We start from the raw sequence: 18016 nt of genomic DNA on the forward strand, positions 1-18016 counted from the left end.
CGATCTGAAGCAGTTCCAAAGAAAGCAGTGTAGAGTCAGTCTCCTTCAAAGACCCTGAGGTGGTGGTACCTAGAGTTGGCAACCACCTGCTATCAAAACAGAGAGTCTGGAAATTAAGACCTTCATTAAATGTCTGATACAGCTCATTAATGCAGGGATTCAACAGCAGCAGCCACATTCACTGTGTCTCAATGTTCTATACTGTCTGGGTCAACAGTCAGTGGTGTACACAGCTCTGAGAGCCACCTCTCGCCCAGCCTTCCAAATACTGGTTCCGCTGTAAGCAGGAAAGAAAAAATGAAATGAGGATTAAATAGAGGTGGAAGGAGAGGTAATAAAGAAATTGCTATTCTGATCTCATATATTAATTTAGAATCCTTGTTGTGTTCATAGCACACACTGCTAAAAGACTTTAGCACTCAGACCTTCTTACCCTATTTAGATACAACTTTTACCATGTGTTTTTTTAAACCTCTGTTTCCACTTGAACAGAGTGCGGAATCTTGGAGGGAAGACCCGGGAGGGTGGGTGAGTGGGCGGTAATCAACCAAAGTTCTTGTATGCATATATGCATAACCCATGGACACAGACATTAGGGTGGTGAAGGCTAGGGCAGGGGGTGGGCGGTAATCAACCAAAGCTCTTGTATGCATATATGCATAACCCATGGACACAGACATTACGGTGGTGAAGGCTGGGGCAGGGGGTGGGGGCAGGCTGGAGGGGGTCAATGTGGGGAAAAAGGGGGATATACGTAATACTTTCAAAAATAAAGATTAAATAGATAAATAAATCCCTGCTTCCAAAGGAACCAGTACATATGGTCTTTTAACAAATTTGAATTTTTTTTTAGTCTTATAATAACTGTCAATATCCTTGTGTAAGGTATACACAGTATTTAAAACAAATAAAACAGCAGATAACTGAACTTCTTACCCAGTGTTTTCCGACTTCTTTCCACAGCTGTTCTTCGAGTCTGTTCAAACATTGCCTCCAAATCAAATGTACGAGCTTTTTTCCCTAAAATAGGAGTAAGTAGTAGATTGTGATTTTGCACTAAGCTGGCCAAACTTTAGGTACTCAAAAATTTTTACTGATTGATCGATCACTACTTGGTCTAATTTATAGCATGGCTACAAGACAACCATAAAATATCAAGGAAGAAAGAGTTACTTCCCAGGGAATTTTTAATGACAATCTCATCACTAAGTGCCATTAACCAGCCAACTTTCCCATCATCCTCTCATTCATCTAGACACTACCCCTTGCAACTACAGCACTAATATGGTAGGCAGAAAGGAGAATGAGCAGACCCTGACCTCTGGAGCCTGTGAATATGTAACACCACATGGCAAAAGGGTCTTTGCAGATGTAATTAAAGTTATGGACTTCCAACTACAGAGATTTTCCTCACTGGCCCAATCTCATGGCAGGAGCCCTTACAAGCAAAGATGCAGAGCAAACACGGCAGAAGTCAGAGAGATGTAAAATATGAGGACTGATGGTGCTGTGGTTGGTTTGAAGATAAAGAGCGAAAGACCACAAGTAATGCAGGTACTTTAAGAAGCTCAAAGGCTCACACTTCACAGCCAGCAAGGAAACAGGGCCTCAGCCCTAAAACCATAAAGAACCGAATTCTGACGATAACCTGAATGAGCTTGGAAGCAATTTTATATTTGTTTTCATTGTGTTTTTTTAAAATAATACCTACTCTATTAGTAAGAACATGGTAAAAATGGCATTCTTATATAACACGGACGCTGATGTAAATTGAAACCACCTTTCTGCAAAGCGCTGGGGTAATATGTATCAATAAGAGTTAAAAGATACACTCCCAATGTTTTGGTTGCATTTTCATATTTACACTTCTATTAAAGTAGTCCCTCTAGAAAGCTACCCAATGGAAATACACACAACATTCCTTTTACAAAAGGAGATAGTTATTTGCAACAATGTTCATTTTAGCATTCTTGATCAAAGAATTAGAAACTACGTAGGGGAAAGTTTAAAATATTACAAATTATGACACTTCTATTAAATAGACTACTATTCACCCATTAAAAATCATGTTTTAGTTCACGTTGACTAATGTCACCCCAATAAAAAAATTTTTTAGGTTTTTTTATTGATTTCAGAGAAGAAAGGAGAGGGAGAGAGAAACATCAATGATGAGAGATGCGCGGCCCCTACTGGGGATGGAGCCCACAACCCAGGCATGTGTCCTTGACTGGAATCGAACCTGGGATCCTTCAGTCCACAGGCCCGACACTCTATCCACTGAGCCAAACCAGCTAGGGCACCCCAATAAAATTTAGTTAAAGCAAATAAATGTGTGTGTGTTTTTTTAAATCATGTTTTGGAGGAACATTTTACAATATGGGGAAATCCTCACAACATGAAAAATTAAACAAATTATATACACTACCAAAATAAGTGAATATGTGAAAGAATGAACAAAAAGTCTGGGCACATTAGCCTGGCATTTGTTCTCTCCAAGCCCCAACAGAAATGGGGTGAGAAAACAACGTATGCTTATTTTTATTAACAGTGATATCCTCAACGGGTGCCCACATCTCTGTCTGGCCTTTTCCCTTAGAGCGTGCCCAGCCCAGGCTCTAGAGAGACGGAGGGATGCTGTGCAGATGGAAGGCTGCACCCAGAACGCGGGCCCTGCTCAGGCCGCCCAGCCGGTAGAGCGTTGCCCCCGATATGCCAGGGTTTCAGGTTCGTGCCCGGCCAGGGCACAGATAAGATTCAACCAATGAATGCACAAGTAAGTGGAACAATAAATCGACGTGTTTCTTTCTCTCTCTCTCTCCCTTCCTCTCTCTAAAATAAATAAGTTTTTTAAAAAAAAAAAAAAAAAAAGAAGACGTTAAAACCGTCCAGCCGGTGTGCGGTCAGGGCACAGGCCCGGACGCGGGCTCCATCCCCAGGAGGGGGCGAGCAAGAGGCAGGATGGATGATTCTCATCGTCGATGTTTCTCTCTCTCCCTCTCCCTTCGTCTCTAGAATCAATAAAACCGTATTTAAAAAAAAGAAGAACTGAAAACCACCATAACCACTAACAGCCCATCTGTTGCCAAGAGAGCCATCACGTTACAGACCACACACAGCCAGGGGCGAGCTGTCAGCCTCAGGACGCAACGAAGACACTCCCTCCGCCAACCCACCCGCTCCGCGCGGCTCACCCCGCAACCTCTCCTCCTCACTCGGCTTCCCCGAGCCTCACCGGAGCGGCCCCGACAGACAGCGGGAGGTAGGAAGGGCGGGACAAAACGCAAAGCAAGGCAGAGTGTGGCGACCCTGCGAGGTGCACCCAGAGCAAGCCCCTGGGACCTGGCGCTCCGGGCGGCGCGGAGGAGGGGCCGCTCGGCCTCCCAGCCTGCGGACCTGAGAACCCTGCAGGGCCCGGGCGCTCACTCACCGAACCCCGTGAAGCCCATGGTGACCGCCAGCTGCGGGTCCGGTCCCGACGCCTCAGAGCCTGTCACGGGGCGAGAGGAGGAGAGAGAGGGGGCCTCGTTAGCGCGGCGCCCCCGGAGCCCAGCCCGGCCCGCCCCGGCCCGCCCCGGCCCGCCCCGCCCGGCTCGCCTCACCGGACCCACCTTCGCTGGGCCCCGGGCGCTCCATCGCCGCCGCCCGCCGCAGAGCCGGCACAGCAGCCCACAACCCCGCGGGAGCGGCGCCGAGAGCCCGGCCGGAAGTAACTGCTCGCCGCGCCGGCGGCGCCACGGCCCAGAGCGGCGCCTTCCGCGGGGGGGCGGCGGCCTCCGCGCAGCGCCGCCCTGGCGGCCGGGAGGAGCGTGAGCGCGCCGCGCCGCCGTCCCGCTCCAAGCGGCCTGGAACCTCCCCGCGTGTCTCCGACACCCTTTACACGTCAGGTGCAACCACCGCCACGGTGACCAACCCGCAGGGAATTCTAAAGAAAACCCTACTAAGCTCCCTTTCTTTGCATCCCACAGTTTTCCACCTTTTGAGTATCTTTTAAGGAAGAAATGCATATTTACCGCCTGACTGAAAAGCACTTGTCAGCTAAAAAGACCCGAGTAGCTAAAGGAATTGTCAGAAAGTTCTCAAAGCTTATTCTCTTAGCCCAAGCCGCCCTCTGACTGTTAGCCATGCTTAGTTACGGAGTTTCCTTCTTCACAGCAAGGGCTCCCAACGCCCTGTATTCACTTCACTGTGTTTTCACTTTTCGTTGGTTTTAATTACTTTATAACATGATTCCTTGTCTGTGCTATGAACGAATGGCATGCTATTTATCTCTGTATTTCTGAATTCTAGCAAAATCATGTCTAATCCTACTCAATGTTGCTGAAAACAGTCTTCCAAAGTGGCTGCACCATTGTGCATTCCCATCAGCAATGAATGAGAGTTCCCATTCCTCCACATCCGCACCAGCATTTGTTGTTGTTAGTGTTCCAGATTTTGGTCCTTGGAATAGGTATGTAGTGGCATCTCATTGCTGTTTTAATTTGCCATTTCCCTGATGACATAGGATATGGAACATTTTTCATATGCTAATATGAAAGGTATAATATTACCATATGTATATCTTCTTTGTCAAGGTGTCTGTTAAGGTCTTTGGCCCATCTTCTCTAATAAAATGGTAATATGCAAATTAACCATCACTCCGCTACATAAGCCACTCCCACCAGCCAAGCCACGCCCACCAGCCAATCAGGGCGAGTATGCAAATTAACCCCAATCCAAGATGGCTACAGCCACAGAGAGCAAGGTTTCCCAGGTAACAGAGCAAGCCAAGCTTTCCATAGCCGTTGCAGGCCTAAGCCTCCACTCAAGCTACAAAGTTTCAATTATAGAAGGTAAACAAATTGAAACAAATGGCAACAGAATGGAACTTGAGAGAGCAGGCCAGGGTTGCCGGCGGCAACAGGGGAAGCAAAGCTTTAAAGCACACCCTGGCCGGGCCCACCCGCTTAAGGCAACAAAGTTTCAACTGTAGAAGGTGAATTAACTGCCACAGAGATGGCTGCCGCCCCGGAGGGAACAGCAGGCTTGGCTCTGCTCCAGGCTACAAAGTTTCAATTGTAGAAGGAAAATAAATTCCAGATACCAGGGCCTCTGCTTGGCTTGCCAGGGGGCATGGCCGGCCTGCAAACCACCACAGGCCCCTCGCTCAGGCCGCCCCACGCCCCAAGGGAACCCCACCCTGATCAGGGACACCCTTCAGGGCAAACCAGCTGGCCCCCACCCGTGCACCAGGCCTCTATCTTATCTAATAAAAGAGTAATATACAGATTGATCATCACTGCAACACACAATATAGCTGCCCCCATGTGGTCAAAGATCCTGCCCCCATGTGGACACAAGATGGCCACTACAAGATGGCCAGCAGGAGAGGGCAGTTGGGAGGCACCCGGCCTGCAAGGGAGGGCAGTTGAGAGGGACCAGGCCTGCAAGGGAGGGCAGTTGGAGGTGATCAACCCTGCAGGAGAGGGCAGTTAGGGGTGACCAGGATGGCAGAGGGAAGTTGGGGGCAAACAGGCTGGCAGGGGAGCAGTTAAGCATCAACCAGGCTGGCAGCAGAGTGGTTAGGGGGTGATCAGGCTGGCAGGCAGAAGCGGTTAGGGGCAATCAGGAAGGCAGGCAGGCGAGCAGTTGGGAGCCAGCAGTCCTGGATTGTGAGAGGGATGTCCGCCTGCCCGTTTAGGCCCGATCCAGGAGTCCCAGATTGGAGAGGGTACAGGCTGGGTTGAGGGACAACCCCCCGCCGTGCACGAATTTCGTGCACCGGGCTTCTAGTTTTTAAATAAGATTGTTTCTTATTGAGTTTTAAGAGTTCTTTGTATATTTTGGCTTGCAGTTCTTTGTCAGATGTTTTTCCAAATATTTTCTTAGTCTGTGACTTGTCTTCTCATTCTCTTGACATAGTCTTTCACAGAGCAGAAGTTTTTAATTTTAATAAAGTCTAGCTTATCCATTATTTCTTTCATGATTTTGGTGTTATATCAAAAGTCATCAATTTACCCAATTTCATCCAGTTTTTTAAAAATATATTTAACTAAAAATTATGTGCAGAATTTATCTCAAAAACTCTCTAGAGCATTTTATGTAGGGACATTCTTTGGATCATCCACAACTAATTTGTTTTATAGTTTTGCATTTCACATTTAGGTCTGTCATCCATTTTGAGCTAATTTTTGTGAAGTGTATACAGTTTGTGCTTAGATTTTTTATTTTTTTTATTTTTTGCATGTGGATATCCGGTTGCTCTAGCACCATCTGTTGAAAAAATCCCATTGTAGCTACATAAAATTTTAAACTACTAAGTGCTAGAGGGGGAAAAAAGGAAACTGGACTAGTGGGAATAATCATGCCCATTACAGAAAAGTCACAAGAAGATATATTTGCTTTTGATAAAAGGTAGGGGGAATAATTGCACTAGTGGAGACTTCCATATTAAACTTTTTTTTTTCTGTTTGCTGAAACATCTTCATAATGAAATTGTTAAGTATACCAGGGCAACTTTAATTTTCTTGCAGCAAAGTGAATGTATTCATAAATTGGAGAAGCAGACTAGCACAGTGTTAAGAAAATGAGTGCCAGAACTAGAATGTGTAGGTTCAAAACCTGATTCTGATCATGTGATCTCAGATGAGTTACTTAGGCTTTCTGTGCTTCAACGATCTCATCAGTTAAGAGGCTAAGGGGAATTCAATGAGGATGACTGCTTGAAAAGAGTGCTTTCGTGCAACCACCCAAGTTGCCTTCTGTATCAAATGACGCCTGCCTTGCCTCTCCTTGCTCATTTCTCCCATTTCAGATGCACACCCCACACAACAGGCACGGCGCTGCACTCGATGGCTCTGCGGGTGTGCCCCTGCACGAGGCACCTCTCCGGTGGGAATGCTGTCAGTTCGATGTTGCCAGCACTGGGGCACAGTGCCCGACACAAATGAAGAATTCCGTTTCTGCAGAGGGACTGGGGGATCTCTTGGGAGCTTTGTAAACTGCCCCTCTACTATGAATCAAACGATGGATTAGACCCGTCTTGCTTCCCCTCTGTCATGAGAAATAATGCAAGGCAGCAGCGCCCTGAACGCAGCGGAAGATTCTACACGCACATCATTCTTTTATAAATATATGTTTTTATTGATTTCAGAGAGAGAAATATCAATGATGAGAGTCATTGATTGGCTGCCTCCTGCACGCCCCACGCTGGGGATGGAGCCTGCAACCCAGGCATGTGCCCGGACCTCCGGGTTCACAGGTCCATGCTCCACCACTGAGCCACGCATCATCCTTCTTCACAGCAACGGGCCACAAAGTCCAATAGCGGCAACACCCAAACAGAAAAGCCTAAGACATTGTCATTGACGCGGAAACCCCTAAGAACTACAGTGACATTCTGGTTCCTACGTAAACTGTCTCTGACAACTTGGTACCAACTCCCGTCCACTCTGCTCCGCGGAGCGCCAATGACAGGCACGCGCACACCCTTCAGCAGCTGCCGTTGGACCCGCGAGGCCCCCCGACACCCAGACCCAGCGCGCGCCAAGCCCCCCGGAACCCAGCAAGAAGCGCGGCCCAGCCCCTCCGCCCCGGCCCCCTCCCGCCCTCTTCCCGTCCCTCCCCTTCCCGCCCCTTCCCGGTCCCCCCTTCCTTCCCCAGACCGCCTCCTCCGCCTGCCCGCTTCCCCGCCCCATCCCCAGCGACGCTCCGCCGCTGCCTCGCCCTCCCTCGCCCCGCCCCGCCCCGCCCCTAAGGCCCAGCGCCCTCAACGGCTTCCCGCTCCGGACGCCGCGACGGAGCCTTCGCGCCCCGCCCCCGAGGAGCCGGAAGTGCGTCATGCACCGGCGCCGCGGCGCTCGTTTGGCGCGCGCGCCGCCCGCGTCGGGTCTGCGCTAGGGGCTTGGGTGTTCGCTTACTTCTCGGCGGTGGCTGGCTTTCTGCGGGCGCTGGTGTCCTGGCTCTCCGACATGCCGTCCTCTCTGCTGGGCTCGGCGATGCCGGCCTCCACGTCGGCCTCCGCCCTGCAGGAGGCGCTGGAAAATGCGGGGCGGCTCATCGACCGCCAGCTGCTGGAAGACCGCATGTACCCGGACCTCTCCGAGCTGCTCCTGGTGTCGGCCCCAAGTGAGTGATCGGTGCCTCGGGCGACCCGGCCGGCTCGGTCGGAAGGACTCTCGCCGGCCTCCCCCACCTGGGTCCTTACCCCCAGGGCGCTGTGTGCTGCACGCCGAAGAGCGAAAAAGAAAGAGCCCCTGTGCAGTCTCCCCCGCGCCCCCCGGCCTCGCCTTCTCCCTGGCACCCATTGGAGAGGGCCGGAGTGAAGAGCAGACGCAGAGAGGCAAAGACCCCAGCCTTCACCTGCTGCTCCCTCCTCCTAGGGGTCCTCCCTAAGGCGGGGTGAGGAGGCGCGCCAGATCCGAGCCTCGTCCTTGTTCATTCCTCGGTTCAAAACCTGATTCTGATCATGTGAAACGGAAGAACGAACCAAGTTCATTTGGACGCGGATCGTGGTCTCTCACAGACATGCTCTGTCACGTGTAGAGTTAGTGTGATATGAAGTGCCGGGAGGCAGTGAAAACTACCAGCGGAATAAAGGCAGAGAAATCAACCATGATGATGGGCAAGGGAGGCTAAAGGGCGAGCATGTGCCAACAAGGAAAGCGGCTGGGAAAATGTTTTGTGTAACGTTTCAATCCTGGCTCCTCGAGGCATGTGGAATTACATAGATGGTTAGGGGGGGGGGGAAAGTGGCTCCTTTGTGAGGTGGAAATTAGAGAAAAGCAGAGAAGTGTAAGTGAGAGAGAGAGACAAGATTTTTGGTGAGCAAGCACCAAGCTAAAATAACCAGGATAATCTGTGCAGTGTAAACCTAAAAGACACCTCTGGCGATGTATACCATTTGTTAATAGAGCTAGACTTGTAATCAGAGAAAAGGCAAAAAAACATAGCCAAGGTGATATTTGTACCTGACTGTTACTTACCAGTGGGCGTATCCTGGAAGAGCTGAGTGGCCTATTAGCAACTCTCTCCTCCTGGACAGCATTACTCACTCTGACCTCCTTAGGTGTGAAGGCAAGATATTAATAGTCCATACATTCTGGTCTTTCCTCATAGCTGACCCTCATGTACCCTATTCTCCTATATGCACACCTGCCTCTTCCATCTGATCTCTTCCCCTTCTTCCATTCTCTTCTCAGCCACAGTGTTCCAGTCTCACTGAATTGAACCCGTTTTCCATAAGAAACCCCCTCTGGGATTTTACTTGGCATGTACTCTTCATCATTTCTGGAATGTTCTTCCCTCTTTGACAAACAGTTCTTCCAGACTCCCTTAAATATCACTTTTTTGCCCCACCCATGAGCTGGGTGGTTGAGCCTCCCCCTATGAACTAGGAGTTCACGGTTTGATTTCCTGTCAGGGCTCATGCCCAGGCTGCTGCACTTCATCCCCAGTAGGGGGCGTGCAGGAGGAAGCCGATGGATGATTCTCATCATTGATGTTTCTATTTCTCCCTCTCCTTTCCTCTCTGAAAGCAATAAAAAATATTTTTTTAAAAAATATATCCCTTTCTTTGTGAAGGCTTTCTTAACCATTTACATCTTCACCAGAGTTATTAGTTCCGTTCTTTGTGTCTCCACTGCCATTTAACAGGTGCCATGTTCTATTAAATCGGTTTTAAGACTAAATGGGATGTCTAGGATTTGCTTCAGAAGATCCATTAGGGAAGGAGCAGATAGTGATGTAAATGCAATATGATTGGGCATGATATTGGTAATTGTTGAAGCTAGGTAATTAGTACATAGGAATTGATTGCATTTTTCTCTCTAGTTGTATATATTTTTAACATTTCTAAATACATTTTAAAATTGTCTCACATGTAAGTTTCCCCAACATCCGTGTACTTTAGAGAGCCTGAAAGGGTGCCTGAGTGAAATAGTGATCAGATTTAAACACTTTGTTCAGGACTAGGAAATACAGGCTGAAGAGACCAACCTGCCCCCCTCAGTATCTGGCTCATAGAAATGTTGTAGTGAGAACCGTTTGTAGAGCAGTCTGTGGTTTTGCCTCAGTAAAATATTGTTTCTGTCGTATTGTTTGTACTTATCTTGTTGGTCTAGGGGGAAACCCAGTGGAAAAGGGCGTGGATTATTTTAATCTCTAAATGTTTAAGTGAGAAAGGAAATAGCTATTTTTTCTCCCAATCAATATTTTATTTGTCCACAATTGTTTGAGCTAAGAATCACAAAGCAGTTTTTTATATATTCCATTATAGATTAATTAATAATAGAAAAACACTAAAATATTGAACCAACCATTTTCTTTTCTTTTAATATATTTTATTGATTTTTTACAGAGAGGAAGGGAGAGGGATAGAGAGTTAGAAACATCGGATAAGAGAGAAACATGGATTAGCTGCCTCCTGCACACCCCCCACCGGGGATGTGCCCGCAACCAAGGTACATGCCCTTGACCGGAATCGAACCCGGGACCCTTCAGTCTGCAGGCCGACGCTCAAACTGAGCCAAACCGGTTAGGGTGCAACCATTTTCTTATTTATGGAGTAGCTGGGAAAGTAGTGCTCCCCCCTCAATGTCGAAATTTCTCAGGTCTCCTTTGCATCAGGTTATAATTAACTTTATTCTCTATACTTTCAGAACCACCAGAAGCACAGTTTTGTTGTAGCTTGCAAGCTTTCGTATACCCACTTGATGTCCAAAACATGAATAATGTCAAGTAAATGCTCTATTTGTTTATTTTTTTAGATAGTCCCACTGTTTCTGGCATGTCGGATATGGATTATCCTCTACAAGGACCTGGTTTGCTGTCGGTACCCAACCTTCCAGAGATCAGTTCCATCCGAAGAGTTCCGCTCCCACCTGAACTTGTTGAACAGTTTGGACGTATCCTATTACTTTGTATTTAATGCTCAAAAAACTTTTTTTAAAGATGTTTTATTGATTTTTAGAGAGAGAAGATGTGGTCAAATAGCATTATTTAGAAATGATAAATTATAAGTATTTCTGTCCTATACTATGGCTTTCATTAAACTCATTGGAAATCAAGGTATTTTATTCTAGCTATTAAAGAGTGGACAGGTCATGATTTTTTTTAATCATAAATTTTGTTTAAGATTTTAATTTTTTTTAAATATATTTTATTGATTTTTTCTTTTTTTTTTTTTTTTTACAGAGAGGAAGGGAGAGGGATAGAGAGCTAGAAACATCGATTAGAGAGAAACATTGATCAGCCGCCACCTGCACACTCCCCACTCGGTATGTGCCTGCAACCAAGGCACATGCCCCTGACCGGAATCGAACCCGGGACCCTTGAGTCCACAGGTCGACGCTCTATCCACTGAGCCAAACCGGTCAGGGCTAAGATTTTAATTTTTTTTAAAATATGTTTTTATGGATTTCAGAGAGAGGAGGGGAGAGGGAGAGATATAAACATCAGTGATGAGAGACATTCATTGATTGGTTGCCTCCTGCACGCCCCCGACTGGGATCGAACCTGCAACCATGGCATGTGCCCTGACCTAGGAATTGAATAGTGACCTTCTGGTTCAAGGGTTGACATTCTACCACTGAGCCACACTGGCCAGGCAATCATACATTTTATATCGAAGTCTTTTGAAACAAGTTTAAAATAGAAATATATGAGATTGAAGTATTTTTACCTTACATCCACACAACTCAGATATGCAGTGTAACTGCATGATGGGTGTGTTTCCTCCTATCAGCAGAGCTTGGCTCACAATTGACAGTGACATATTCATGTGGAACTATGAAGATGGGTATGTATTTAAGGCTGGCATGCTTTAGCATGATTAGAATTTAGATTATCTTACTGCACCTCGTGTTCTTATTAGACCTTGCCTAATGTATGTCTCATTCGTCTAACACGTGGGTCAGTGCTCCTCAGTGAGCGTCCCCACCACACTGAGGGGGCAGGGTTAAAGCAGGGACTGTTACAGCGGTTCTGGATGAGGTTAAGAGTTCATTTGTCACAAGCTCTGGTGACGTCGTCAGAGTAGGTGCCACTCGGAGTAGCAGGGGTCTAGGTCCCAAGCTCTTCATCCTGCAATAAAGATTGTCTATCAGTACTTCTTTGAAAGATGGTTTGACATTTTTAAAGACTTCTGTTTTCCTTGCATTTCTACAGAATGGGAGACTGTTGATTTATACAAATGACTTTTATGATTCTGTGCTTGACCTGTAAATGAAATGTATGTAATAGAGTCTGAGTGAAGGCCCAAGGCATTTTTGCGTAAAGTTTGTCTATCTAGTGATCTCACTCATGGCTTGTTGGTCCTCTCAACACTCTTGTCTCTGTCCCTACAGGAGATTGCTGTTAGAGACCTACAACTTGGGTGGAATGTTTTGGAATGGGGAAAGCCATTCCTGTTTTCCTGGTTTATGTGTAGCCTTAGGCAGGCCTCTGTGCCTGGGTCTTGGAACTGAAACAGTTTGTTTGCTCATTTATTTTCCATTATGTTTTGTATAACATGTTTTTCTTCAACTATTGACAGAGGAGACCTTGCCTATTTTGATGGACTTAGTGAAACTATTCTTGCTGTGGGGCTTGTGAAACCAAAAGCTGGTAAGAAATAAAGAACAAGGATTAAAGTTATGTTTCTATACACACAGACTTCAAATACTTTAGGATTAAATGACAACACATTTTAAGTCGGTGAATTTCCTGTTGAAATTTTTTCCGAATTGCTTATCTATCCTCTATATATATAAAAGCCTAATATGCAAAGTGTCCCCCAGGAGTTTAATTGACCGGGAGTTCGATTGCTCGCTATGGTGTGTGCAGATCACCAGGGGGCGGTGCAGAATGAAGGAAGGCCCCAGACAACAGCCGGGAAAGGGAAGCCCCAGCCGGCAGCTGCAGAAACCCTACCTGTGCATGAATTTCAGGCACTGGGCCTGTAGTTAGAAATAAAGTAATTAGGAATAGTTAACAGTTTACTTACTTTATGATAGCGTAAATGAGTCTGCTTCTAAAATTATTAAATTATAGTTCTTGAATTTTACCTTGCTTACCATTTGTTACTTTTGATGTACCTGAAGTTTTTTGCATTGTACATTTTTCATCTCTTACTATAAAAACCATTTTTGTCTCTGCATTTCTCTAGTATTGGTAACCCAGAAAAGTGAGAACAGAGTTCAGAATAAATCTTAGATAATTCACAAGCATTGTTTAACTTACAGTTTTAATCTCATTATGCCAGATCTTTTATCCGAGCTACTGCCAAGCAGAATTGATTGATTGAAATTTAACATGCATCTCTTGAATGCACCTTTCTACAAAAGGAATAATAGACAAAATTCACTTGTTTGCAAGGCCTACATAAAACTGTTTTAAGGTCACAGAAGTTTTAAGATTACAGTAATTCACCTAAGAACAAATGCAGTTTTATGCACTCTTTAGATGATTACTTTGGAAATGTATTTTCTTTACATAGAACTCAAAAGCATTCTTTACCCGATGTGTGTATCTCTGCATTTAAAAATTTATTGATATAAATGTCAATAGCTGTTCCTGCCCCCTATTTAATAAATATCAATTGTCCATCTCAAATATATAGTAAAATTTTGTTTTACTTAAATATAAATTTCATCACAAAATTAAAATTAATGATGTAGTCTGATTTGGCAGCACTGGTTTCATCTTTGATAATTAAACAATTCTGACTTTGCTGTCAATAAATCCTGAAAATTCTGACGCTCAAACATATGTTAAAGTCATTAACTTTGAGGTCATTAAAGAAGAACGTAAGACTTCTGTGCCTTCAGCTTCATGGTCTTGAATCTTGATACACAAAACTGGCTTTAAGCCCCTTGATATTCATTATTGAAAGTAAAACCAAGTCATGATGTTAGCTTTATTGTATTTTATATGACATTTAACCCCCTTAGGTAGGCCAAATGCATAAGTATAAAGAGATTTCCATAATCATAACATAAGATATTATTTCATTTTATTCCTATCAATGAGACACTATTTTTAGACTTCATAACATAATTACAGTGACACTTATGCATAGCATCTCATGCCATGCCACACTTCTCAAGTTAAACAGTACCTTAGCAAGCATTACCAAAAAAAATTTGTACTTAGGAATGTCCTCTGTGTTACTGTAAATTGTTTTGATATATAAACTCATTTGGGAAATTCATTGACATATAAGCTCATTTCTCTTTCTATGAATCTGACTACTCCAGGTACTTGATGTAAGTGGAATTAAATACTATTATCTTTTTGCCACTGGTTTATTTCACTTAGCATGATGCCTTCAAGGTTTATCCCTGTTATAGTATGCAGAATTTCTTTTTTGTTTTTAATATATTTTATTGATTTTTTTATAAAGAGGAAGGGAGAGGGAGAATAAAAGGGATAGAGAGTTAGAAACATCTATGAGAGAGAAACATCCATCAGCTGCCTCCTGCACACCTCTTACTGGGGATGTGCCCGCAACCAAGGTACATGCCCTTGACTGGAATCAAACCTGGGACCTTTCAGTCCGCAGGCCAACACACTATCCACTGAGCCAGACTGGTTAGGGCCAGAATTTCCTTTTTTAAAAGGCAGAATAATACTCCATTGTATGTATATACCACTTTTTGTTTATCAGTTCATCTGTTGTTGGACACTTGAGTGGATTCCACCTGCTGGGTGCTGTGAATTATGCTGCTATAAATGTGGACATACAAATAGAAATCTTTATATATTAATAAATCTAAGCTATTTTGTAATATAACTGGTTTTAAATGGCATTAAATACTGAAGTGTTTATTTACTAAGGTGGTTCTCTTTTGCTATTTACTTTTTTAAATGGTCATAGGTATTTAACAACAAAATGAACTAAATTAGGTTCAGACTTTTCATATACTATTTAATTACTAGCTCATTGTAATGGCAAAACCTTATTCTACACATGCTTCATACTGGATTTGGGGGGAAATAATCCCAAACCCATGTCTACTTTGTCTTAGGCATCTTTCAGCCTCATATCCGACACCTCCTGGTTTTGGCAACCCCTGTGGATATCGTGATTCTTGGACTCAGCTATGCTAATTTGCAAACAGGTATAGCAACCCACATATTGTGTTTTTAAAGGAAAAATATGTTGGTGGATTTAATGTTATAATTAAAAACCAACAAACTAATATAATTTTCTGTGCTGTTTGCTAACAGAAAAATCATATTTCCCTGTAGATATGGTATAGTTCAGGATAGTAACTCCACAAAGTATTTTGGATGTATTTACCATATTAATGTGCATGTTTTAAATATACAATAAAAACGAGGGCAGTAGAAGAATAGTCTATGCTAGTGAGATTTTCAGTAGTGTCAGCGTCTTTATTTCTGATTTATTGAATGGCCATTTTAACATGGAACACTGAAATATAATGCATTATTCTTTACCTTGAAGTAAGAAGCTCTCAATTTGTTACAAGCTTATTCAGTGGTTTCTTTTTCATTGTTTTGGATGAAACAATGTTGAATCAGTGACTCAAATTAATTATTATTACTGCCACATTCTTAGACTCTTTTCCAAAATGTAATAATTGGTTTAGTTTTTTTATTGATGTGTTATAATGCTATGTATTATAATTATATGCTATAGGTTCTATTTCACTTGAATCATTGTATCGGACTTTTTATAGTAATTTAAAAATACATGTTATAGAAGCTTTTAAGCATATCAATAAGAATGCAGTAAATATTTCAGTTGTAAAGATAATTCAGTGACTATTTTCAAACAGCTGAAAAGCGGATAAACTGATTCCTGTATTTTTTTCTTTTAAAAAAAATAGGTCCTGGAGTTCTTAATGACAGTATGTGCGGTGGAATGCAGTTGCTTCCAGATCCTTTGTATTCTCTTCCCACTGATAATACTTACCTTTTAACAATAACTTCCACTGATAACGGCAGAATCTTCTTGGCTGGAAAGGATGGCTGTTTATATGAAGTAGCATACCAGGTAAGTCTGGCATTTATAAACATTATTTTTCTCCCTTTTGATGAAGTAGGGATGGATTTTGTTTTTAATTTGTAATTATATAAAGCCGTAGTCTTGCATGACTACAACACACCTCCAAAGCCAGTCCTCTTTCCAGAAGTAAAAGCCATGATGATCAGTTCTGAGTATGTCTGTTTAGAACATGATACATACATTGATAAGTATCTATAAGTATCTATACATTGAGTGGCTAGATTATTATGATCTCTGAACGCATAATAATCTGGCCATTCAGTGTGTATATGGCCACACACACACACACACACACACACACATACACACACATACATTAGAGGCCCGGTGCATGAATTCGTGCATGGGTGGGGTCCGGCCAGCCTGGCCAGGGGGAGGGGGCATGGGTGGTTGGCCGGCCGGCCTGCTGGTCAAACTCCTGGTCGAGGGGACAATTTGCATATTAGCCTTTTATTATATAGGATATACACTGAGTGGCCAGATTATTTTGTGTTCAGAGATCATAATAATCTGGCCACTCAGTGTATATGTATTCATGGGTATATACACATATAAAAATACATAGTGTATTTTTTTGTGTATATGTTTTTACTAGAATTGTTGTTTTGTTACATAAGTGGCTTTTCACTTAACTATGTCTTGAAAGTCTTGTTGGTGTCTGGTGGATAGATGCATGTTATATTTGGTGATTGCTACATAGTTATCCATGAAACAAACGGTTATACATGGTTTACTTAGTTGCTTCCGTGAAGGATGTGTAGATGCTCCGCTTTTCTGTTCACAAATAAAGCTATAGTTAGTGTTCTTTTGTAGGCCTCCTCGTGCACAAGTAGCTTTTTGTGTGTAGAATCTTAGAATTCTAGTAGTTGGATTATGATGTATTTGCATTTAAAATTGTATTTAATATTTTCATATTGCCCTATTAAAATTTTAGACATCTAGGAATGTATTCCACCTACACCCATTCTCACTAACACTGGTATTGTCCAACAATTTTAGCCAATCTAATGGAGGGAAATTATTTTTTTATGACTGAGATTATCAAATCTTTTCATGTATTTATTGGTCATTTATGTTTTCTCTATTCTGAAATGCCTTTTTTTGTCCTTTTCTCGTTCATCTCCTTACTGTTGCCTTTTGCATAAGGTAAACCTTAGAAAACTGATAAAGTAATATTTTCAATCTAATTAGTTAGAACCCAGGTCAGGTGTGTTTTAATATTACATTGTACCTCTTTCTTGCCCAGTTTCTCTTGGCTTTGTTCATTACCAGGAAATGGTTTTGTATGGCAAAACTCAATCATTGAAAAGTAGATTATAGATTATAATGGTGGTGGCTGCTCTTGTTAAAATTCCCTTTTAGCAGAAGTGGGATAAGATGGTATCAACCCTATGTATTCGGGCACTTATAAATTCTGCTTATCATGTTCCTTATACTTTGAAATAGTTTTTAAGAGAATTAAAATGAGTTCACTAGCATAGCTCTATTGAGGTTTCTGGAATAGACATCGATTTCACTGCGGGCAGTAATTTAGTTATAGCTAACTACACGTTCTATCTTTAATTACAGGACTAAAGTCTGCTACTTTTGAGTAGTATGTCTTCATTTGCAATTATTGGTATTTCACTAAGATCTGAGGTTTTTTGTAAACGTGGGTATGCAATATTTGCTATGACGGAGGTATTTACATTTACGAGTCTTCTCTCAATGTTTTCTTTTAAGGCAGAAGCAGGTTGGTTTAGCCAAAGATGTAGGAAAATCAACCACTCAAAGAGCTCACTTTCCTTTCTTGTTCCTTCATTGCTACAATTCACATTCTCAGAAGATGGTAAGTAGAAAACAAATAAATTGGTCAAAAATTTTTAACAGATTGGTGACTTAACATTTTCTTGAGAAATTCTCATTCTTAGTTGAAAGTTTGTCTTATTAAATACATTTGTTATATATCCATGAGATCTTTTTTTTTTTTAATCCTTGCCCGAGAATCTGTTTTTATTGATGTTTAGAGGGAGAGGAAGGGGAAGGAGGGGG

At 43.2% G+C, this 18016-nt stretch overlaps 2 protein-coding genes across 2 annotated transcripts in view; one reads left to right on the plus strand and one right to left on the minus strand.

The window, feature by feature from the left end:
• Nucleotides 1-3725, minus strand: part of WDR70 (WD repeat domain 70) — a 171312-nt gene extending 167587 nt beyond the window's left edge. Inside the window, exons 1-3 of the mRNA XM_079760670.1 lie at nt 3609-3725; nt 3428-3487; nt 937-1020 (exon numbers count right to left, since the gene is read on the minus strand). Coding sequence (XP_079616796.1) covers nt 937-1020; nt 3428-3487; nt 3609-3633 — 169 coding nt within the window. The 5' untranslated portion in view covers nt 3634-3725. The remainder of the gene's footprint in view (nt 1-936; nt 1021-3427; nt 3488-3608) is intronic.
• Nucleotides 3726-7801: 4076 nt separating this feature from the next.
• Nucleotides 7802-18016, plus strand: part of NUP155 (nucleoporin 155) — a 45181-nt gene continuing 34966 nt past the window's right edge. The window contains exons 1-7 of the mRNA XM_079760032.1: nt 7802-8103; nt 10743-10880; nt 11677-11773; nt 12509-12579; nt 14982-15074; nt 15807-15973; nt 17708-17813. Coding sequence (XP_079616158.1) covers nt 7947-8103; nt 10743-10880; nt 11677-11773; nt 12509-12579; nt 14982-15074; nt 15807-15973; nt 17708-17813 — 829 coding nt within the window. The 5' untranslated portion in view covers nt 7802-7946. The remainder of the gene's footprint in view (nt 8104-10742; nt 10881-11676; nt 11774-12508; nt 12580-14981; nt 15075-15806; nt 15974-17707; nt 17814-18016) is intronic.

This window comes from Cnephaeus nilssonii (genome assembly GCF_951640355.1).
Source record: "Cnephaeus nilssonii genome assembly, chromosome: 2".
Lineage (NCBI taxonomy): Eukaryota > Metazoa > Chordata > Mammalia > Chiroptera > Vespertilionidae > Cnephaeus > Cnephaeus nilssonii.